Raw genomic sequence first — 24,060 nt, 5'->3', positions numbered from 1 at the left:
AATTAACATATCACTTTCACCAGGTGATTATGGACCTGTAGAATGCCTGTGTCTCTGTATTGAGAAAATCAATGATTGGATGTGTCAAAATTTTCTCCAACTCAACAGAGATAAGACTGACATATTGTTTTTGGACAACAGAAAGTAAGACAGAGTGTCAGCTCTCACCTCGAATCCCTCTCTCTTATAACTAAGAGCCACACAAGAAACTTTGGTGTTATCCTGGACTCAGATTTAAATTTCCACAGCCACATCACATCTGTAATGTCATCTGCCTGCTACCATTTAAAAACATTGCTAGAGTGAGAGGAGCAATATCAAAGCATGACCTTTAAAGGCTTACTCACGCCATTATTTCCAGTAGATTAGATTACTACAATGGTCTGTTTGTAAGACTTTTAAAACATGCTGTTTGGCAACTTCAGCTCGTTCAGAATGCTGCTGCTAGAGTCCTGATAAAAACTAGGAAATATGACATTACTGGAGTTCTCTACACTGGAATTGATTTTAAAATCTTGCTGCTTGTGCATAAATCACTCTGTGGCTCAGCGCCCACATATATCTCTGACATGCTTGTGACACATGAACCTTTGAGGACCCTGAGGACATCTGGGGTAGGCCTACTGACCGTCCCAAGAGTCAAAACAAAACATGGCAAAGCAGCGTTTTGTTATGCAGCACAAACCTGGAATAACCTCCCAGATGATGTTAGACAAGCCTCGACTATGACCACTTTAAGTCAAAGATAAAAACATTCCTTTTTCACACTGTAATGACTACAATCTTACTTTTAAACTCAGTTTTAAATCATTTTAAATAATCTTTTTATCTTTGCACCTCTTGTCTGCACTTTTGCTATTTAATGATAATTTTTTAACTGTAAATCATCTAGTAATTAAAAAAACCAACAAACAAAAAACATGGCAGACTTCACAAAAGAGGACCCACTTTGTATGTCTATATAAACAGCTCATTTAAAGATAATAAAGACACAACAATTTTTATTTTCAGGCGATTATAGACTAATAAAAAGATAGTTATGAATCTCATATACCATTTCTGCCAATAGATGCCCCTCAACCCTACACACTGGACCTTTACTTGTATTTTAACTGTGGTTCACACAGTCTCCTGATCCTTACACATTTTCAGTGACACAGTAATAATTTGATAGTTAGTAATTAATCAGCAGTCGACTGTCTAGATCAGTTGTTCTCAAACTTTTTTCAATACTAACCCCCTTTAAAATATCTTTTCAGCCAAGTGCCCCCTGTGTCATGGTGATGTTTGTTTTGGTGTTTGATTTTGTGTTTGGGGTTGTTCTGTGTTTTCTTTTTCCCCTCCTTTCTGTTTTTTCTCCCTGGCAGTGTGTGGGCAGCTGAGGATGTGGCTGGCTGAGCAGGGCCTTCATTACGAGGTACACCTGGTGCTCATCAGTAATCACTCCTGCCATAAAAGTGTGGTGAAGACACCACTCCTGTGCCAGATTATCCCACTGCAGTCTGTCCCTGATGATTCCCTTGGTCATCACAGTGTCTTGTGACTTATGTGAGCTTCTTTGAGTTTTCGTTATTTAGAGTATGGACTGACCTGAGTTTTTTCTGTTTATAGTTTTCCAGTGTGCCTCGCCTTCAGTCTCCAGTGCTGCTATTTTTCTGGTGCCACCTCACCTGCAACGCCAGTCAGCCCTCAGCCACCATCTCCAGCCTCTTGCCTTTTTCCTTTGAGACAGTATTCTTTCAATAAACAACCCCAGATCTGTCCTTGCCTCTGTCTCTGCAATTTTGGGATCCAAACACCAAAACTTAAAACCTAACACCCTGACCATCACAAAAAATGTTTTGGTAGAAAACAAAAGCCTATATATTTCAAATTAGAATCCATCACTAAATTCACAACAAAACATTTTTTTAAGACTAAGACAGCATTATAGTTGCATTTAACTCCATCATTTTGATAAGTTGCACCAACATTTTAGTGGTATAATTAATTAAGGACTTCAGGTATGCATGACTAGTATCTTTAACCATCATTTATAATCTATAAACTTCACCGATAAAGGTTTAAAGTCTCATTGGCTTCCATAAAGTTGATATTTTCCACAGCAAGAGGGTTCCTGGTTTGGAGCCGGTTTTGGGGAGCCCTTCTGTGCAGACTTTGCATGTTCTCCCCCGTGATCAGCGTGGGTTTCCTCTGGGTACTCTGGCTTCCTCCCACAGTCCTAAGACATGCAGGTTAGGTTAACTGGTGACTCTAAATTGGCCGTAGGTGTGAATGGTTGTCTGTCTCTATGTGTCAGCCCTGTGATAGTCTGGCAACCTGTACAGGGTGAACCCCGCCTCTCGCCCAGTGTCAGCTGGGATAGGCTCCAGCACCCCTGTGACCCCCAACAGGATGAGCAGTTATGGAAAATGAATGTCAGTGCTCCAAATGTTTTTTAAACATGAGAATTTCACAGTAACTTCAGACATGTCTTTATGTTTTCCTCTGAATTAAAAGGTTACAAACCATACTTCCTATCAGTTTTCATTTATTCTATCTTCACAGCTTCCTCATATGATAAGAAAGAAGGGGAAGAAAAAAATGATAAAGCAACAATCACCGTAACCTTTTGTATTTGCATGGTTGGTGGTACTGCTTCTCTTTTAATAACGAGTGCATTCATACTGGTCTTTGAAGACCTGTGTCATTGCCCCACTGAACTGTGTTCAAGTCCAAAGCTTCAGCAGAGAGGTTGTTTCTCAAAACTCAAGCTGCTGGGATGCTGTGCTATTTTAAATGTTAGTATAAGCTAGTAGATCATCACTTGAAATACATCAGTTTTTTATAACTGTGTTCATAGATGTCATCAAAATAAGGTGAAAGTAATAATTGTATTCATTTAGATGGTCTAAAAAACTCAGAATAAAAGCATAAAACTGAAGCTAAAAATTGAAGGCTTAAATCCCCAGTGCCAAGCCTGCAGCAAACCAGCACCACAGTGGTCTAATCTGCAAACACTTTAAAGGCTTTGAAATGAGCTCCGTCTGTCAGGAGGGTTATGTAATTTTTGGGAGCTGAACATCATTCATGATCATTTCAAACTATACCCAGAGCACTATTGAAAAAAGGAGGACATCTTTCACTGTTTCTGGTGGGGTTTTTTAACTTATAATATGGGGTAAAAGACTAAATTTGAAAAAAAAAAAAAAAAAAAAAAACGTCTGACAGGAAGTCTCACTGTTATAGGCAATTGTGCCCCAGGTGTTTACACATGGACAGACCAGAGCAGCTGCACCCAGCAGGTTTACAGAGAGAGAGAGAGACTCGTACGGGACCTGCTGCTTGTAAAGTAAAGGTAGGAAACATTGAAATATTCTGTGATTTACGTAAACAAAAGATGTAATTGTGACTTTTGATTGCTAGATTTTTTTTGCCTAATAATGTTACAATGGTTCAGTCTATACAAAGTCACTGAAAACATCAGCTTAGTTTGTTAAGGTAGTCCCCGTCACCTTATAGAGGAGATAATAGAAATGGGGGAAAAAATAAAATAAAACAGATAAAAACAACACGAGTAACAAAAAATACGAGTAAAATCAGTAGTGTTAAGTTAAACAATTTGTTTTAAAATCTATTTGACTGAGCACAAAAAATACAGTTTTAGGGATGAAAACAAATTGTTATAACTTTAAAATGCTGGTGAGACATTGCTCCATCAAGAGGAAATCTGAAAATGACAAAATAAAGTAAAGATCACTTCTTTTCCTTGACTTGGAGTCTCAGTTGCCCAGTTTCTGATGTACTCTGCATTGAGTGGGATTTAAGATGCACGATTACAATTGATTTAAAATAGGCTACTCCAAAATGTGAGGCTGGTTACGGACACTGGATGAAATTAAATCGTGGCTCAGTCTGACTGATCCAGGTGGGAAGGACAGCTATCCAATCGTCTCAGTCATTAGTAACCGCAGTCAATGTAGAACTGAATTAAGAATTAAGGAGAATGTAAAGTACAGTATGGTCAGATGGTCTTTTACATCACTGTGGAGTGGAATTTACTGAATCTGGAAGAACAAGCCCAGCCAGCAGTGCTTCAAGATTTTGTTTCAGGAATGATGTCAGAATAGCAAAGCCCTCTACACCGAAGCCTTCAGGGTTTTCCCTGGACTGTCTAACCTTATTTGAAAATTCCGACAATATTTTTTAAAGCCAAAACTGTTGTGCCTTTTATCAGCGACTCCTCTGATTGAATACCAGGCGTGCGCACTTTACGCGCGGCACTCCAGTGTGGAGGCTACGGGGGAGTGACACAAGTAAGTAATAGCGATGAATTGACGTTAGTTAGGCAAACAAATGTGTGTTTGTCATTAAGAAGTAAATAGGACTGGACATCGAACCTCAGTATTACCTAATTTTTGAGTGCCGGTGCTTGACAGACCATTTTAGAAAGCAGAAATTCCTGTTTCATCTGCTTTACTTATCCAAATGGGTCTAGGGCAAAATAAAGACTGCCTTAGTTGTATCGAACAGTTCCAACTGATTTCTGAAGACAACTTTAAATATTGTTTTGTTTCCATGTGTAATTTGACCCCTGGCTAGACCCTATTGGGATATTCAGAACTGTAAATGTGTGTCCATGTGGAGAGTTGGGTTGGGTTCGCTATGTCGTGCATGTGAGGACACCTCATTTGGTATTTTTATTTAGCACACATGTAAAAAAATCTTCCTGGAAACTATTAAAAAAGAATGATGTAATTGCCAGTACCTTGCCAGAAGTCAAAGGTTTATCTATTAAAGATGTACTCCTCCTCAACAGCCTTTCCTTGTTTAAAAATCTGCTTGACTAAACACAAAAGTAGAATTTTAAAACATTTTTACTTAAACTTTAGAGGGCTGAAAGGTAAACTTTGATTTTTGAATATCTTAACTCCAACTCCAAAACTCCATCTTTTTTTCCTCTTAAAGATATCTACGTGGATACACAAACTTTGCTTTATTATCAGCTTTACATTTCATACTTCAAAAAATCCTGTTTGGTGAAAGAACTGATTTGTCCACAACACGTTTCTTATCTTGTTTCCAGGGACAACAACATGTGGACTGACTAATCTGCCTGGATCCATAACAAGAGGAACTTATCTGCACATCCATAAATATAATATACAGCCATGCTGATGTTCAGAAAATCACAGCATTAAGGAATATCTAGAAAATCACCTACCAAAGCATCCATCGGACATTGTTATCGAACTCATAAGTAATTTTAGAGACAAAACAGCTCAGTAGTGCATGTAGCCTATAATAACGATTCAGGTAATGATTTTAGACACATAGACAGCACATAATAAATCACTGACTATATGAAAGAGCTATAAAGACTAAGTGCAGCTGGACTATATACAGAGCGCACACTGTAAAAGTGTCTTAGTTGAGGTCATCCACTCAAACAATGAAGCGACTGAAACAAAGATGTCTGCTGCTGCTGAAGCTCACTGCTGTACTGGCATCACTATGGATGATTTCCATGCTCAGTCACCCCAAAATAGGCTGGCACCCGACCTACATTCTCAGGTACAGCTGGTTGGAGTATGAAGATGCTGATGGCAGTCCAGAGAGCGTGTGCGACTGTTCAGCAATCCTGCAGGGAGACATGGAGGCAGTGGAGCAGGCCAAGTTACTGACCATCACTAAAGACTTCAAGAAGAGTGTTCAGATCCCCGATGAGTATTATATCCATGCAACCAAAGACTGCGGGTGTGTTCCTCTAAAGGTTTCAGCAATTGAATAACTGAAGAATATTGTTTCAATGCATTGGATATGGAAAAAAAAAGTTCAATGTTGTGTATTTACAGGAATTTCAAGTCAAGCAGGAAATACCTGACTTTTCCGTTAAGCCAGGAAGAAGAGGAATTCCCTTTGGCTTACTCCATGGTTGTGCATCATAAGGTATGCAAAGTCTAAAGCAGTGATTTAATTTTTAAACAATCCATGATTAAAGGGTCACTCCACTGATTTAAGATACGGAGTTCAGTTTACCTCTTGCAAGGAATCTAATATTTTTGGAGCCTGCCCCATACTAAGGACAAGGCATGTCACGATACCAGACATGCATTTCAGTCAGGAGAGACAGACGAATGAAGTTAAGATAGTATTTAATACAGAATATGAGTGTACAGATTAACAGATGATTCTTTGGCGCTTGGACACTAGAGGGAAATATTTTGTGATCTAGGGGCATCTGAGTGGCAGCAAGGCGGATGAATCAATTAAGACCAGGAGGTGGGGGGTGCCCACGACTGCAGCAAGAAAGAACCATATTTAAAATGATGAGCAGTGCTACTGATTGATTGTGAATCAGCTGATGACTCAGCTGACCTACCCAGACAATGACACCTGGAGATAGTGAATGAGCATACATGCAAGGAGTGAATGGCAGGGTCAGAAAGAAACTTAGAGCCTGAGCATGAAAAGTCTTGTCTTCCTGACTGAAGTTTTGCTGACCATTTTTCCACTCTCTGTGACCAGAAAAAAATGCCGGATGCGCAGTGCTCAGTGCAGAATAGATGCTCAGTGCCTTGTCACACTAGTGTAAATATGCAGTGCTCCAGTTGCAAAGAATTTAAAAAACACACTGGCCTCAGATAAGTCGAGGTGGGGGTGTCTCTGCAGCTGCAGCCTCCATGTGTTATTGTTCTTCTGTGCTGGCAGGCGTTCCTCTACTTCCCTTGGCATACTAGAACACTAGCAAGCATATATACTGTCCCATCAGGTCCAGAAGAATTGCATCCCTGGTACCTATGGTACTGCAGAAAAACAAGTACCATCACATTTTTACAATTTTGGCATCAACTTGGTACTGAAATACCAGTTCTTGAAACATCCCTACTAGACATGAAAAATGACAGATCTATGAAACATACACGTAAACTTAATTTTTTTTATGTACTCTAGGTGCAGAACTTTGAGCGACTGCTGCGAGCCATCTACGCCCCTCAAAATATCTACTGCGTCCACATGGACAATAAATCAGAGCCTTCGGTTGTCTCTGCCATCAGAGGCATTACTTCCTGCTTCCCCAATGTCTTCATGGTCAGCCAGGCTGTGAATGTAGTCTATGCTGCCTGGCCACGAGTGCAGGCTGATCTCAACTGTATGACTGACCTCTATAACGCCTCAACCAGATGGAAGTACTTCATCAACCTTTGTGGCCAAGATTTCCCACTGAAAACCAACTTGGAGATAGTACAGGCGCTGCGTTCATTGAAGGGCAGTAACAGCTTGGAGTCAGAAAAAATGCCTCCAGAAAAGAAGTGGAGGGTGTCCAATGCTCACCAGATAGTTGATGGGCAAATCCAGGTAATTGTTTTGGAGATTTTTATGATGTGTCACCTGACTATATTGATATTTTGCACTTTAACTTTATGGTTGTAACTTTGTGTTTAGATTGACTTTAATGACCATCACCATCATATTAATTCACTATTTCAACCGTCTCAGGCAGCAGGAAGGGCGAAGATGCCACCCCCCTTCAACCTGCCCATTGTGTCAGGAAATGCCTACATTGTGGTTAACCGAGGCTACATCCGAAGCGTACTGGAGGACAACCGAATACAAGCACTGATCGAGTGGGCCAAAGACACCTACAGTCCTGATGAGTTTCTCTGGGCGACCATTCAGCGAATGCCTGGCGTACCTGGATCACTGTGGCCCAACCCCAAGTATGACATGACAGACATCAACGCAATTGCACGGCTGGTGAAGTGGCAGTGGCATGAGGGTCCACTGGGTTCAATGCAGGCTGTGTATCCAGAATGTCACGGCACACATGTGCGGGCAATTTGTGTGTATGGTGCTGGAGACCTGCAGTGGATGCTTAATCAGCATCACCTCTTTGCCAATAAGTTTGACACAGACATAGATCCCATTGCTATCTACTGCTTGGAGAAGTATCTGAGACAGAAAGCACTCGCTGAGTTACATTAGGTGTGTTGGTCATTCCTCTGGCAACAAAGAATGACTCAAAGCCAAATTTGACTGTCTTACAACTATGAGAGCTATTGGAACCATCTTTTGTTACAGGTAATTAAATGATGTTTATATTTAAAATTGTTTACATTTGCAATGTGTCTTTATGTAGGAATGACTTCAAAACAACATTGTATGGCAAAAACTGCCCCTCACTTACAGTCACCATGCAGCGTGACAGAGCCTGAGCCAGGCTAGGACTGGCCATCTGGCAATTCTGGCAAATGCCAGATGGGCCGGCCCGCCTTGCAGGCGGAAAGGCCCCCACCTGTCATGCTGGGAAAAAAAACACAGAAGGAATAAAAAAGAAAGACCTGCTGATGCTGCAAAGTGTTTCTAAGATTAGCAGCAGTGATAACAATAATAACAGTATGCCAGCAGCACCGAGTTAAGAGGAGGAAAGAATAACATGGACAGATGAGCAGCAGTAAATTGCTACCACTGGAGTAACATTACAGGCCAGTAGCGAGTGCCTGTCCACTGTCCAAAGTTTTAAGCTGATATAAACTGTTCTACATAGACTGTGGACAAATTGCTGCTGCAAAAAGATTCTAGCAGTTGACCCTGTGCTTTTATATGGTATTAATCTGTATTAATTTTGACATTACATATATAGGTGTCACTGTGATTCAGTGTTATAAAACAAAAAAGTCTGCGCAGACAGGGTACTTTTGATTATTATGCAATGAGCAATGTGTTTATTGTGGTGTATAGTATTCTTTTTGTAAAGACTGTTGAGGAGGAACACATCTTTAATGAAGTAAAACATTGGACATATTTTACAACAAATGAATACCTTGCAAGCGACAAACAAATGTATACAAATGTAAGAAAAGGCAAATAAAGGTACACATCTCAATCTGAACAGTAGGCACTATCTCAGCCCAGTTACCAGAATAAAATGTTGGTATTATACATTTCTGCAAACTGCAGAGACATTGCATTTGTACATTTCATAAATATATCATTTCAATAATGTAATTTAGATAACATGTAAATGAGCGGCTTGCAGTGACCAAACCGGGTATTTTAAGCGGAAACACAATGTTTTCCGAACCTGAACCAGGTGTTTTTTGAGCCTAACCTAATCACACCTAACCAGAACATTGTCACAACATAGAATTTAATACTTAAAATGTAAATACACACATATGAAACATACAAATATAACGTATCTGTGGTATGTAGAAATGTACAAAATGTACGATGCCAACATTGATTCTGGCGATTGGGTTGCGCTCCCCATACTCTACCTCTTTAACCATCATTCAACATTTAGAATTTCCTCATCACTCCTAACAATCTCTCTCTCTCTCTCTCTCTCTCTCTCACACACACACACACACACACACACACGATAAACCATGGCTAAAATTACACAGTTATGCTTCGAGTGAGTAATCAGATCAGAGTCATCTCAAACTGTTGCAACTGAAAGCATGCAACACATTACTGCAGCTACTCATCACTACGCTGGCCCTCAAAACTTAACGCATCACAACTTAAGAACACACATACAGAAATGGTAAAACACAATCAAGGACAGAAAACGTTGCTGAAATTTGCAGCGTGTTTCTGTATTCGCTTGTGTTTTCTCAGCTTGCTGCTCATACGTTGTCAAATTCATGCTGTTCTCTTCAGCTGAAAGTGTGCTGAGCTCTCAGGGCCGTTGTAGATAACTGCTGTTTTGCTACCTTTATGCTATGATGTTGCAAGTTTTTCTCACAGTGACACACAGTATTATTAGATGAAAGCCTTTTAAAGATTGTATGAGGTGCTGAGTGAGATGGTGACATCATGTAAAAACCCACTGTGACAAGAGCCACCTCCGCCCTCGGTAACTATTCAAAAACCTCGGCTCAGCCATTCTGTTTCATGTCATTAAAACTGAACACACAGGTACAGTACAAAGATTTTGTCGTGTGAATCATATTATTGTAAACTGTTGACTACCTAATATTACAGTCTAAATAGAGTGTCCCTTAACATTACAGACTATTGACAGAGCTACATTACAGTCACATCCCAATTACCAAGGCAACACAAATGTTTATGTGCGAGCAGATGGTCTGTAATACAATTTATGTTTGCATGTGTTTGGTTATTAGCTGTAAGTGTCATGAGCCTCGCCACAGCTTCAGAGAATCCCCACTTTTCATTATGAAGATGGGCTACAAAAAGTACAGGTGACAGCTGACAGGACAGATTAATACATGAATGTGACAAAGCCGGTTAGTAATTCCTCCACAGTGAATCACATGGGAATCAAAGTATTGTTCAAATTAAAGATTAAGTCAAAGAAAACAATCGCTACAGTATGGGGGACACAATCAAGTGCTGTGTAAGGTACAGTAATACAGGATAAAGTATCTTCCCTTCGGCACAGTGACAGTCTCTGCACTGTAAATACAGTATTATGTTCAGCACCCTCAGGTTAGTATTTTCCTCAATGAACAAGCAACTGCCTGATGTTTTGTACCACAGCATCTTCCTTTCTAACCCATTGCTAGTTGTTGGTGTAACAACTACATGCCGTACACATCATGCTGCAGGCTGGCTTATATTCAGATATGCTGTGGTAGAGCACAGCATAATGCAGGGAGAAGGTAGGTAGCAGCCAGGTATCTTGAAACTGTCAGACAAAGGAGCTCCCCTTCCTGTCAGCTCTGAGAGGGAGAGAAGATGAGGAAGAATTGTAGTACATCTTTGTCAGTGAGGCATTAGAATTAAACATTTACAGCAGAGGGACTGCCAATAAAAACAGTGGTCAGATCATGAACTACATACCTCTGCAAGCAATCTAAAAAAATGGGGACTTTCTGCAAACCACTGACAAGTTACATTTGTACATTATAAAGTAGTGCAGTGTTTCCCAACTGGTGGGTCACGGTCCAAAAGTGGGTTGCGGGGCCATTCTGAATGGACTGCAAGTGACTCGCAAACGTGTCAAGTTTGTAAAAAAATAATTTAATTTTTAAGCACAGTGAATTTCCAGCACAGAGCTTTATGTTAAAGTCCCATTTCCTGCTGTAGATGGAGTGACTCCATGGACAACTACTACACAGAGAAAGCAAACTAGCTCGATGACATGGCCAAACACAAGTATGATGCTGAATATTTTAAACTGTGTGGACCTCAAACCAATGACTAAGGAGAAATCTGGACCCCGTGGCTGGACCAGGTGGGAACCACTGATGTAGTGGATATATTAAAAATTTACATTTAAACAACACTGCTGTTAACGTGGTTAGGTTTGGCACAAAAATCACTTGGTAATGGTTATGAGAAGATAATGTTTTGGCTTAAATACCCAGTTTTGGGGGCACAATCCACACAGGAAAAGCAGGGATGTCTCAGTAAAAAAACATTTTTCATGGCGCTCTATCTTTGGTGGAAAAACAGCAACAGATCGCTACAAAACACCCATGTTTGCTGGCTAAAAGCTGCTGGAAACTCAGTGATGACTAAAGAACAGTTGGTTTTGTTGTTAGTTAGTTGTTAGTCTCTAACAGTGGTTTGAAGCAGTCTGCAGTATGGCAGGGGTATGGTCTGAGGGTCTCTCAATCATCCACCTCTAACACACAGTATAACAACAAAGTCAGCTTATATACTTACAACGTCACTTTAGAAACACTGATATGATACCAATGAAATGTGCAAATGTAACACATTCGTGGTTTACAAAAACTGACATTGCCAACATTTTCTGCTGGCAACTGTGCTGCTATAAAAGCTAAACTAGGACTGTTGCAAAGGCACATATTTTATAACTGTAACTGAAATTGGACATTAGATATGCATACTGACATTCTAACTACACGCATATTATGTTTTTCTGTTAACTGCAACAGTGTAAATCAGCATTTGATCAGCACTTAGATGTAAAGAATGTATTCACTTTGGCATTTTTAAAGATGGTTTACTCTGACTGATGAGTTAGCTCTGCAGCAGGTTGGATACATGATTATGTCATCATTCTACTGTCTCCATCAATTATTTTTTATTCCTTGTTCGTAAAAACAGATTTATTCACTGCAGCAGGCACCATGGCTTCGTAATAGTTGTTGTTACCTGAGCCCAGCATTTAATTACTACCACAGCCTTTGTTGGTCATGGAAACATTGTCACAAGCATTGTCTCCAATGAAATGCTAGGCAGGCGGACCAGCATGAAAGAGTTCAGTCAGTCAGTCAGAACTGTTTATTGTTTCACTGCAAGTAAATTAGCAGTGAAATATCTAAAGTTCAATCCGTTGATGTAATGTAAAATATACATTAAGCATGAGAAGATTTTCTATTGTGTTTCTCTCGCAAATCAGTGCCTGTATGTCTCATCCATGTCTTGGCTAATCAGAGCTTTATAAGTGACACCTAGGCAAGTTTAGAAGCAGTTAGCTGACTACATATAAGGCTAGTCTGGTTATTCTGTGATCAAAAGATGCAGAGCTAAAAAGAGACACACAGTTCACAGGGACTGTAACATGGCATAATACCACTGGACCAAGTTATATTAATATTAAAAAATCTGGCACAGCAGCTGATGTGTAAACTCGCTCTATTTGGGCATTTCTTTCCTGTTCATCACAATATTCAGAAATCATTCTCTCTCTCGCTGACAGAGAAGAACGGCCCACTACTTACTTAGCTGCTGCGTCTTGCAGTTCTGTATCCAGTCTGGTTTAGCATTGGGTTGGAAGGCAGAGAGAGCAAAGGTTAGCGAGGGAGGTTAATAAGCGACAGGTGGGGACCATATAGTCAGTACACATGCAGTTGCTGGGGATTAGTAGCCTGTATCCACACTGCCACAGGAAGGTGAGTGGAAGGAAAGGAAATCAAGCATCAGTGCTCTAAGGTGGGAGTTTTTCAGGATCAAAGGAGTGAGCCACAGATGCACTGCGATGCACAGGGAGCAAAAGTTCTCCAACAATAAACCAGTCAACAAAGCCAACATTTTACCCTCACACACTTTAAACACTTTTTTACAAGCACTGAGTCAAAAGGTCAGTCTCTAGTTTTCAGACTCAAGACATGAACCCTTAGAGCAATCATAAAAGTAAGCATAAAAATCATAAAACATAAAATGGCATAATATTTCAATGGTATTTTCTCTTCCACAGAAAATTTCCTCACCAGAAAAAAGCAACAGTATTGGTTATTTGTTCAAATGTTTATATTTCTCGCTCTTTCTCACTCGCATCCTCTACCTGGGCTTCTGCAAGTGTAGCCTGTGGTGTAATTTAAGGTATGGGTGACAACCTACATCATCACGCATCAGAACTCAAGGGTCACATGGCTTGTGTGTCCAGGCATAGCTTGTCATGGTTAAGTCAAAGATACTCTATAACAGAAGATAAAACATTAAAAGCTGTGCCAATGGTATGAAATAGTTTGGTTACGGTCTCCTAAGTGGCCGTGGTTGTCTCTCCCTGCATGTCCCCACCTCGTTTGAAAGTGAAGCAAACATTGTGTGGATGGATGAAATCAGATTCAAAACAATACAACACTATGTACAGTACAAATTTAATGTTTGTTTGTTATTTTGCTGCTCGTTTTTATCTGCTAGGGTGTAAGATCACGTCAGTTGTTGCCATCTCACCAGAAAAAAGTCATTTCCATGTCATAATGTCTAGAAGGGTTGGGGCTTATGAAAAATGGGTCTAGTATTTTTTTTTCAGTGGCTATGGAGTGAAGGAAATGGTAATATTCGGCGCTCATGTTCATTTTTCCCACTGGAATGAATGGACTCAGGACCACCGCTAGTCTCCTAAAGGGGCATGGCAGAGGTGAAACCCATGAGACACAGATACAGGAAATGGATCTAAAGTGGGAGGTCTCAGTTTGTCAATGGTCTCCAGTTAAGTTAGCCTACTGCTTAATGTTGTTGTGTGAAGCTGGTGCTGAATATAGTCCTCAACGTACTTGCAAGAGTTGTCTTTTAAAAAACCTAACATGACAACCCACATGTTCTATTTTAAAACTATTTTGTTTACCGACCCTGTCACAGACCCTTGCCCAGCCCGGTTCACCAGGAATCTTCCCGCTGAGCCTATTTCCCACTCTCTCCTGAATGAACAGTGATATTAACCAATTTACAGGAACAGCCACATCACTGAATGAGACAAGTAAGGAAAAATCAATATCTGGCTCAATTCATCTTAGACAGGGAGACAGCCAAAGGTCAGTCAAAGGTTAGTCCCAGCATGAGGAAATTCAAAACGGCGTTGAAGGATTTTTCAGGGAGACTTACACACAACCAACTGATCAACACAGGCAGGTTAGGTGATTTACCTCATGCATGCAAATTTGTGTAAACCCCTCTCCTCGTCATACCTTGGGGCAAAGTGAGAGATTTTTTTAGTCCACAAGCATCCACTGTAAACAAACAATGCTACTGTCTAAGACAGACTTGACAAACAAGTTTTAGTTGGCAATTAGTTGGCAATTTTAAACTGGTAAAGCTGGAATGGAGGAGGAGAGGCAAAGCAGTTCATTTGTTCACATGGTCCCTCTGTACAGACTATGATGACAGGCTGTCACCAAAAACAGATAAAAAGGACATGGTCTCCTGGTGGACTGCCATTAAGTGGTGTTGCAAGCTTTCAAAATAATCAGATATTTTCACACAAGGGGAAAAGGTGTTGTTGTTTTCACCTTATGTTTCCACATGTGACCAGTAGATTCATATAGTACACAAAAATACAGGTTGACTCACTTTACAATGCTGGGTGGAATGTGGACGTACTCCATTGGGATGATTTCTCCAAGCTCCTGCAGACTGTTCACATACTTGATCTTACTGCTAAACTTGGAGCTGTAGAAAACAGAAATCATAAAGGTCTGTCTCAGTAATGTGCGTGACAGTTGGCTCCTGAATTTCCAGTGTAATCAAACTCTCATCTTGGACACGGTTAAGGTCACAAAGGGTGTTCGACTTGTGGTGGTGTTAAGTGATAATAGATCCTGAATTGTGTATCCCGTACCCTAGGAACTGTGATACTGTTGTGGAATTACTTTAGATCACGTACTGGTGGTATGGCTATAGATACTGGTAAAGTTAAGAGTGCAATGTGTGAATTTTTTGTAATTAAAACCTGCGATGTGCATCCTGTCCTGTATTGTTCTGCAGTTGAGATTGTTCTCTGAATGTGAAATTACAAACCTTATGAAAGGTCTGGTGATTCCCAGCAAAGTCCGTATGAACCAGGAAGGATGGACAATGATGAACATCTTAAGGTTTTTCTTCAGTCTGTGGGACGAGAGAAAAAGTGGTATAAACAGATTAGTAGAAGCTACACTAAAAACTATAACTTACTTACTTATTCAGAAAGGCATACTATACATTCATTCATTTTTCATAACCGCTTATCCTGTTGGGGGTCGCAGTGTGCTGGAGCTGATCCCAGCTGACATTGGGCAAGAGGCGGGGTACACCCTGGACAGGTCACCAGACTATCACAGGGCTGACACATAGAGTCAGACAACCATTCACACTCACATTCACACCTACGGACAATTTAGAGTCACCAGTTAACCTGCATGTCTTTGGACTGTGGGAGGAAGCTGGAGTACCCGCAGAAAACCCTCCTCACAGAAGGGCTCCCACACCCTAGGTTCAAATCAGGAAACGTCACACCTGTTCCACCCATGGTCACCTCTTTCCTGCTTGATTTGTCACACAGACCTAATTTTGAGGCTGTTACTACCTCTGTTCCTGGATCAGACGCGAGACAACTCTGCCCCCCCCTTTCCACAATCGCACCTTATATACTGAACTACGAGGTGGCATAACGGCGCAACATTCCTGCCTTGAACAGGCAGTGTAAAAGTGATGGAAGTGATAAAAGGATGACTGCTGAGTCTCATTTCCAGGTTGATAAATACAGATGCTCTCAGTAAAGTCCAACAGCCAACCTAAGCATCAGTATTTAAGACCTAGGAGTGAGATTGCCATCAATTATCTTTCTCCAGAATTGCATACTGCACCTTTAACCATTCCTGCTGGCAGATATAAAGCACGTGGTATTTCAGAGTGAAGTTGTTCAGCTTTAGAAGATAAAAACAGCATGAGTAGTATTTGAAGATTAACAAAGTACCATGTCCATGGTGTGTACTTTCTGTTAACAATCCCACAGTGAAATGTGTTGCATTTTATAGATGTGTCAAGTCTATCAGAGTTGACTCAGAATGACTTAGAAGTGTCATGCACAGATGTAATTTTACTGCTCACTGTGGAGTGAACAACTGTCCACTTCCCACTCTGTTATACAGTTCCTATTTTCCCGGCGTTTGGGAGAGCAAAAATATTTCTATAAAAAGCTGCTGTGCATCTTCTCCAGAAACTCTTACAACATCCAAAAATCTCCTTGTTGCATCAGATTTTCTTCCTACTCCAGCAGTACACTAAATTAGCACTGCCACAGAGGCCAAAAACTTCACTTGATCCACACAAAATCAATATTCCTCATGCTTCCCGACTGACTTGTCCTTCTTAGCTTCCTCTCTCACACCATATCTTGCCTTACCTACTTCCTCACACTTATGTCTGATCTTTGTTGTGGCTCTGATTATTCCTGTCTTCCTCTCTTTGGACAGTTAATCTCCCATGCTGCACAATCGCCTTTGCAAAGAAACACTCTGGTTCTCTCTCTCCTACACATTCATTGTCCCCACATTTACCACATCTCAGAATCACTCCTACACACAAACAGACCATGTCCAAATTTTCAACAATTCTTACATCCATTCTTACTGGTTACAATATGTGGTCCATAAACACCCTATCCAGTAAGTGCTCTAAACCAAAGTAAAGCATGATGGACTTCGTCTCAAACTTTTCTTGAGTTACTTTGTCAAACCTCTTCATTGTGAAGCTTTCTGTCACGCCTGTACACTCTTCTCTTGCACACACTCTGTATGTGAGACTCCGTCAACAACACCTTTTATTGGGGCATTCGTGTTCAATGTGAAACAAATCAATGAATACACATCCATCCCACCTCTCAAAAATTTGATTTCTGAGGCTTTTTCCATCTGCCTCTTTGACATGCACTCCATGTCTATCAACCCAAATAATTTGACATTGACTAGTTTAACTTCTCCCACTCCTTCTTGATTCATCTCCCAAAAGTGTGCTTCCCTAACAAAGCTACACACCTGGCCCCTCGATCAAGCCCTGAACCTTTATTCCCATCATGCCTTCCTCTCTCTCCTGTTTAGCAACAGCCATGAGCTCTTCAACAGGAAGTGATCTGATCTTATAATCAGTGACATCATTACAGACAAAAGGCACAACTGAGTTCATCCCTCATTTGTTGCTGAGCATTAGAAAAACATGTTTATGTTAATCCCAGTCAGATAGTTAGTAGAATTTATGATAGGTACACCCCCTGCTGGTATACTGGCATAAAACATGGGCTGAGTTACAGTTATTTCTTGCATCACAATAAAAAAAAAACTAATAAAACAAACAAATCAGTCATAAATTCCCTAGGTATTGATGAAAGTTTGGCTGAGTATGTGTGATTTTATTCATATAAACTATTTTATTCATATGAATAAAACCTATACTCTGATATCGAGCGAGTAATCTTTCTAAAGCCTCTCTTTTCTATGAGCACTTTCATAAGAGGTGTTGCAAAGGGAGACATGATTTATTATTTACTTTCCCTGTTCACAGTTTGTTTTTTAATCAAATAAATGTATATGAAATTCTCCATTACAGTCTACTTTAGACAACAGTGTTATATCCTGTCATTTAATCTCAATATATGTGTGATAGTGTATTTATCTCTAATAATCATAATAGTGTTTCATTATTCTCTGTAGTGTTTTTTTAATTATATGTTTGAAGTCAAGGGTTAATAAGCTTTTGGTAATAAAAGAACCGTGGAGAGAGTTAAATTGTTTGGTTTATTGTGGTGGTGAATGTTTGTGTGTGTTAAACATTACAGTAAAACTATACTGTACTATATACTATAATATTATACATTGCAGTTTCTTTGCAGTGTTTGTGTGAATATTACCTTCTATCTATCATTTGGTAGCACTTTTTCATCCAGGTGAAGCCGGGCATCCTCCGGTGTGGTGTGGCGCCATTCAAGTAAACAATCATGTAATCTTCTGCCACCATTAGCTCCAAGGTACTGATTACATACCTGCACAGACACCAGAAAATACTGTGTATGTGTATGATGACTGTAAAAATAGCAACACAAGCAATATTCTCATTAATTCAGTGGTATTGTATACACATATGTATGTGTTTATTTCATTGTGCAGTTTTGTGGTGTGGGCTGTTTTTCATGGTTTGATTAGGCCCCTTAGTTCAGATTAAGGAAGTTTTAATGCAGCACATCATGATATTTTCTAAGGTGTTATATCGTAGACAACTGCTCAAGTTTCTTGAAGACGTTTCAACTCTCATCCAAGTGGCTCTTTCAGTGCTAAAGGACTGGTGCAGAGTTGCAGGCTTTAAACTCTGTGTGAACCTTTACAGAGCCGTTGAAGTCATGTCTGAGCCTTGAGTTTCAGAGTTGTTAAGATCATATGTGATTCGTTGACCCACCTGGCCATCATGTGTATCGTTAGGGTTAGGTGGGACCAGGTGTGTATGGGTGTTAAGTCGTCTGGGGAGGGATCCTGAGACTGCACTGTAGGTGGGTGATAAGAGGTGTCGTAGGCCACCTCCACTGTTTAACGATGGTCCTTCCACTTTTTTATTACATGCCTTTTTTAAATGATCTGGTTTCTCTGGCCAAGATGTGAACATTGCTGTCCTTGAAAGAAAGACATTCTCTCTGTCGAGAGAGGGACATCTCTGTAACGGTTTCAAATCTGCAACTCTGCACCAGTCTGTTAGAACTGAAGAAGCCTCTTGGATGAGAGGTGAAACGTCTTCAAGAAACTCAGGCAAGTCCAGCTGCCTACGATATAGGACTTGAATGACTGAGAATCTTCATCGACATCATTATATTTCATATAAAGAGTTGCTGCCAACTTTGTGGCAACAGTTTAGGGAAGGCCCTTTCCTCTTTCAACAGGACAATGCTTACATGTACAAATAATATCCATAAAGAAATGGTTTGGGAGGAACTTGACTGACTTGACATCAACCACATTTGACATGTTTGGGATACATTGGAAAATGGACTTTGAGCCTACAATATTGCTCACAGCCTCGTCAGAAGAGTGAAGAGTTTTAATTCAGCCCATGGTTTTGGAATGAGATGTTAAACTATAACAAATAGGCGTAACGTTCAGGTTTCTGACTTGTTAACATGTCCACAGGATTTTTGGATGATGTAGTGTAGCTGTACTCACAGAAAAAGATTTTCCATTACATAATTGTAGTTGTCACAGTCACTGTCAGGTAGAAAGCATGCTGCAAACACGATGATGGCATTCTGTTCAGCGTAATAACCTGGAATCATAAAACATAAACGTAAAAAGAAACTCACTGTGGGTCTCATTTACAGTACATATGCACAAACCTTTTCTTTTATCACGCAGGAAACAAAAACATTTGGAACAACTGAACATTTCTCAAAAACAGGGAGGGCATCAGTAGAGATCAAATGATCAAAAGCTCTGAAACATACAGCAGAAACAGCTAGGTATGGATTTTAAGCATTTGTATTTGCGTACCTCCGTGGGAAACAACTCTTTTGTACGGCTCAATGCACTTCATATCAATGCGATGCTCCTGCTCTCCGATTACCACACTCCTCCACAGCCTGTTTTCTCGGCTCTCCTCAGCTGCTCTGTGTCCTGCGATAGATTCACTTGATGCTGCTGCTGCACCCAGGTGAGACTCTTCTCCTGTTTGTGACATAAAGATGACTTTTACAAGACAATATAAAAACAAATTAATATTTTTACTCTGGTTTTTTTGACAATATAAAATGTGTGTTTGCATGTCTGTCTGTATGTCTTGTGTGCACATTTAGACATGTTTGCATTGTATCTTCAGGTGTGTATGGGTCTGACCGTGTCGGTTGAACTCCAGTGAGTCGGCCTCGTCAGGTGTGTCCAGCTCGTCTATGTTGACATCAAGATCATCACCAGTATCCAAGGCCTCATCCTCTGTGTCCAGGGCATCTTCTGAGAGAAGAGACCCCTCACTGCGGTCCAGTGACACATTCATGGGTGGAGCTGTCAGCTTTCTCCTTTGATTGGACCCGCCTGACAGATCTGCAGAGGAGGGAGGATCTGGTAAAAGAGAGATGGTTCATTTTCAAGTTTTCATTTGATTATTTACTGTAAGATTCCCCTCATATGACTGTCTTTGAAGAGGCATTCATCTTATTGCTATAGAGTAAGATGCATTTACATTAAAGTTATGTACCCCTCTCCTCCTCCCTCTCCTAAAATCATGATAATTCTTTCCTTTAGACTGCTAAAATATAAAGCAAAACATTCAGAACAGTTTCCTAAACCTCAACAAAACATTATACATTGATATAAAACTTATACTTTTCATTTGCACTAAAATACCAAAAGACTTTAACTAACAGTAGCAAAATAAGTTTAGTTTATCTTGCTGTTTATTTACCTTCTCTGTTATCCATCTCCTCAGCAGCCTCCTCACTGGAGGCCGTCTTCATCATCATCCCTGCTGCACCGTCTCCCTGTTGGGAGTGTCTGCTCAGAGGCACAGATAGACAATAATGATCCACAACATAAATTATCATGGCTATCACCACTGCTATCAAAGGCACAGCTACGCAAAGTATTGGGACAAACAAGCCAAAGACAATCATCTACAAAGGACAATAAATCTAACTTTTCCCATGACATTGAATGAGGAAGAGTTTTCAGAACTGTTCATTTGACTTTGGACAAAAAAGATTACAGAAGCAGACAGAGGGAAAGCGACTCACTGCTTCATTCCCAGGCTGCACGTGTGGGCTGTGGAAACAATACTGTGCAGTGTTGCTACCTCCCCCCAACCACAGCCCCACTACCAGAGTCTGATTAACATAAGGCCCGCTAACAATAGGGAGGAGCAGCACAGAGAAACCAGCACACATGATTATAGAAACAAAGGCTCAAACACACACTTTTCTTTCTCTTTTCAAATCCTCTGTCCAAATACACCTACCTTCCCCTCACAGTGTCTTCTCCCAGCATGAGAGACTGAACCACTCTAGCCACAATCAAGTCACATGACCACTTGATTATGAAAAGGTCTGCTGTGTATGCACCCTAACACACACACACACACACACACACACACAGTAAAACACAGGGGAGGGTCGTGCATCCCAAAGAGGGGGCAGGCCATCTGAATTGCAAAGTGGGACAAAGCAAGTACAATGATGCAACTGCTAATGAGGAACAATTAAACTGTAGTATACTCACACACATACGCCCACTCATGCACATACGTATACATGTACACACACTGAATACTGATTCAGGAACATGACTTTGATTTTTGATTGAGAAAAAATGCATCTTGGGTGAGAGGTAAGGTGCAAAACAGAAGCAAGTCCCTGCTATGGGCCCTGTATTTCCCATAATACAACCCAGTAGCATAATTTGTTAGGCCCTGCTTGACTGAGAAATGCTTGTGTCTCCAACTCCCCACACATTGGAGTGTGGCTTTTGTCCCCCGTCTCCTCCACTGGAAACCACTGTATATTAGGAAGGGATCTTTAAATGGCCAGAGTGGACAGGAGAAACAATTACAGCTCAAAAACTTATTAAAATGTGTATATGGGCATGTGAGTATCGTTTTGAGACAGACTTTAAAACATGTGAACCTATCCTTTCTGATGGTGGTCCGTATCAAAAAACAACATAGCCACATTTCTGTACATATTTCAATCTGCGCTGTTCCAGCTTCTCTGATCTTTCTTTGCACCTAAATGTATATTCTATAATATGACGCACTAACAAATCAAATGCCTTCACAGCTGCTTGATATGGCTGTAGCTGCTTTGGTATACAGAAAATAAAAGATACCTGAAAGATCAATTGCAATTTTAAAATGATCTGTGCTGCCTCTATGTGGTAAAAGACAGTAGTGCAGCTCTTGGTCTTTGGAAAACCCATGAAAATCCACTGTTATCTCTCTCTGTCAACACACAATGGACATAATCTCTATAACCATGATAATAATCTTGTAAATTCTCATTTTTCTAAATTAAAGAGATTATTAAGTTATCGATTCAGAAAAACTGAGCAGTTTTTTCCCCAATTGAATGTATTATCCGTCTGTATGTTTTTGATTTTTTTTTTAGAAAGATCAATACAAGAAAACCTCTATCCGAAAATACATTATCTTGCTAAGGTTAAATTGCAAAGTGGGTGGGCCTTTACCTGATACCAGTAGGAGAGAGAGAAAGGATCCAGAATGTGTCACACTCTAAATTTCTAGGAATTACTATTGATTCACAGCTGACTTTAAGAAACATGAAGCAGTGTAACACTGTAAAATTCAATCTAAGGAACTCTAGGTATATAAAAAACCAGCTCCCCTTAGATGCAGCAAAAATATACATGCATTCAATGATTTTCCCCCCCAGTTTTCATACTGTATTACAAGCAGGTCACAAACTGGGGAAAACAACACTTAGCCCACTGCAAATACTTTACAAACAAATACTCAAGGCACTGGACAAAAACCATTGTGTTATCACCACCGTAACATCATTCAAAGGCTTAATCTACTGACCTCTGACAGCTTTGTGTGCCTTGCTGATGCTCGTCTAGTGTGCAAAGTGATTAATGATCTGGCTGCTCCTCCATTAAAAGAGTTCATACAACTGCGCTCATACAATGGGAGGGCATCTCGGACGACCACCAGAGGCGACTGTGCAGTACAGCACAGATCTACTGAGTTTGGTGGATCAGTCTTCTCTGTTAGAGCTACAAAACTCAGCACCAAGTGAGATAAGCTTTGTTGGTTTTAAATGTAAGATGAAATCATGGCTAACACCTGTTGAACTCACTGAGAGGCACATTTCAGTCTGTATAAGTGAAAGCTCACCTTGAGAAAAGGAAGTGGACGTATCCCTCCGGCACATACCGTGCATGATCTTCTCTCTCAGGCTGGATATGTGATTGATAAAATTGCTGTCCGTCATACTGGTAATGGCCGTGGTCTGATTCATACTGTCCCTGGTCATCAGTGTGATACTGAGAGCACTGAAGTTCAGAGTTGGAGTCATCTCCATACTGGCGTTCAGCTATATACGTGAACCTGGGACTTTGATCATCCAATCTGTACTCAGCATTGCCTCCAGCATCATAATAGCTCTCAGCCTGCTCAGATCCGTACTGCAGAGCGGTGGTATCAGTTGTAAACTCAGCATAGACATCTGTGGTGTTTTGCTGGCTGTTGGGTTTAGTAGCTACACAGGCTGCGTGGGCGCTCTGGTGTTCAGTTCTTTGGTCAATGTGGTGGTAGTTGTAGCCATGTTGGGTTTGATCCTGAGTTATATTCTCACTTCCTGTCCACTGGTATGCAGCGTTCTCGCTGGCTGGCTGGGAGGAAAACTGTGATGTCACATCTTGGTGTCTTCTTTTAGGGGAATAGAGGGTTGGGATTCACAGCGGAGAGAAGGAGAAATTTAGAAAGAATTGTAAATACAAATATTTGCAGTGAGCCTCATTCATTTGCCTCTGGTATTTTGTATGGTCTATGTATCCTTGAAATACTAAAATTTTGGGTGGTTTACTTAAAGCAGCATATCAATCACACATTCAAATTGTCCAGTATGCTATCGTTAGGACAACTTAGTGGCTTTCATTGTGACATTTCTGTTCTTCAGCTTGTTCAACAGACTGATGAAGTTTAAATAACGGAGTGATGTCTGTGAGCTAGTTCAGGCAGTCAACTCGAGCTGCACTGATTCATACACACACAACATACATCACCCTCCATATATCATCTACAAAACACACCCTCCCAATTTGGCGGTCTATTTAAGCTGCAAAATCTTCCCAGCTCTCTCTTTGCCTTGTCAATGCTGCTGCTTCTCTGCATCGTTACTGCTACTTGCTCTTTTAGTCCCATCTCCACCCCAGCATCCACTCACAGGCTCAGCTA

At 40.5% G+C, this 24,060-nt stretch overlaps 2 protein-coding genes across 6 annotated transcripts in view; one reads left to right on the top strand and one right to left on the bottom strand.

Moving 5' to 3' along the window:
* The first annotated feature begins 933 nt into the window (after positions 1-933).
* On the top strand, positions 934-9,363 carry LOC117252556 (beta-1,3-galactosyl-O-glycosyl-glycoprotein beta-1,6-N-acetylglucosaminyltransferase-like). 2 transcript variants are annotated; one of them, XM_033619578.2, is made up of 6 exons: positions 934-3,337; positions 4,217-4,295; positions 5,066-5,736; positions 5,835-5,928; positions 6,934-7,338; positions 7,480-9,363. In XM_033619578.2, exons 3-6 carry the CDS (start codon positions 5,432-5,434, stop codon positions 7,963-7,965), a joined length of 1,290 nt encoding a protein of 429 aa, XP_033475469.1. In that variant the 5' UTR covers positions 934-3,337; positions 4,217-4,295; positions 5,066-5,431; the 3' UTR covers positions 7,966-9,363. The 2 variants fall into 2 exon arrangements, with proteins under 2 accessions (XP_033475469.1, XP_033475470.1); XM_033619579.2 differs by lacking the exon at positions 4,217-4,295.
* Positions 8,677-24,060, bottom strand: part of LOC117252555 (protein prune homolog 2-like) — a 57,080-nt gene continuing 41,696 nt past the window's right edge. The window contains exons 10-20 of one of the 4 annotated variants that reach the window (XM_033619570.2): positions 22,999-23,532; positions 20,557-20,645; positions 19,992-20,213; positions 19,650-19,823; positions 19,326-19,425; positions 18,029-18,160; positions 15,166-15,252; positions 14,719-14,817; positions 14,295-14,336; positions 12,648-12,680; positions 8,677-10,673 (exon numbers count right to left, since the gene is read on the bottom strand). In XM_033619570.2, coding sequence (XP_033475461.1) covers positions 10,643-10,673; positions 12,648-12,680; positions 14,295-14,336; positions 14,719-14,817; positions 15,166-15,252; positions 18,029-18,160; positions 19,326-19,425; positions 19,650-19,823; positions 19,992-20,213; positions 20,557-20,645; positions 22,999-23,532 — 1,543 coding nt within the window. In that variant the 3' untranslated portion in view covers positions 8,677-10,642. Of the gene's footprint in view, positions 10,674-12,647; positions 12,681-14,294; positions 14,337-14,718; positions 14,818-15,165; positions 15,253-18,028; positions 18,161-19,325; positions 19,426-19,649; positions 19,824-19,991; positions 20,214-20,556; positions 20,646-21,105; positions 21,235-22,998; positions 23,533-24,060 lie in introns of those variants that run through there. The other 3 variants (XM_033619572.2, XM_033619571.2, XM_033619576.2) reach the window with 3 other exon arrangements.

The sequence above is a fragment of the Epinephelus lanceolatus genome, chromosome 9, assembly GCF_041903045.1.
Source record: "Epinephelus lanceolatus isolate andai-2023 chromosome 9, ASM4190304v1, whole genome shotgun sequence".
NCBI classification, from domain to species: Eukaryota; Metazoa; Chordata; class Actinopteri; order Perciformes; family Serranidae; genus Epinephelus; species Epinephelus lanceolatus.
This window is presented reverse-complemented; position numbering and strand designations above follow the sequence as displayed.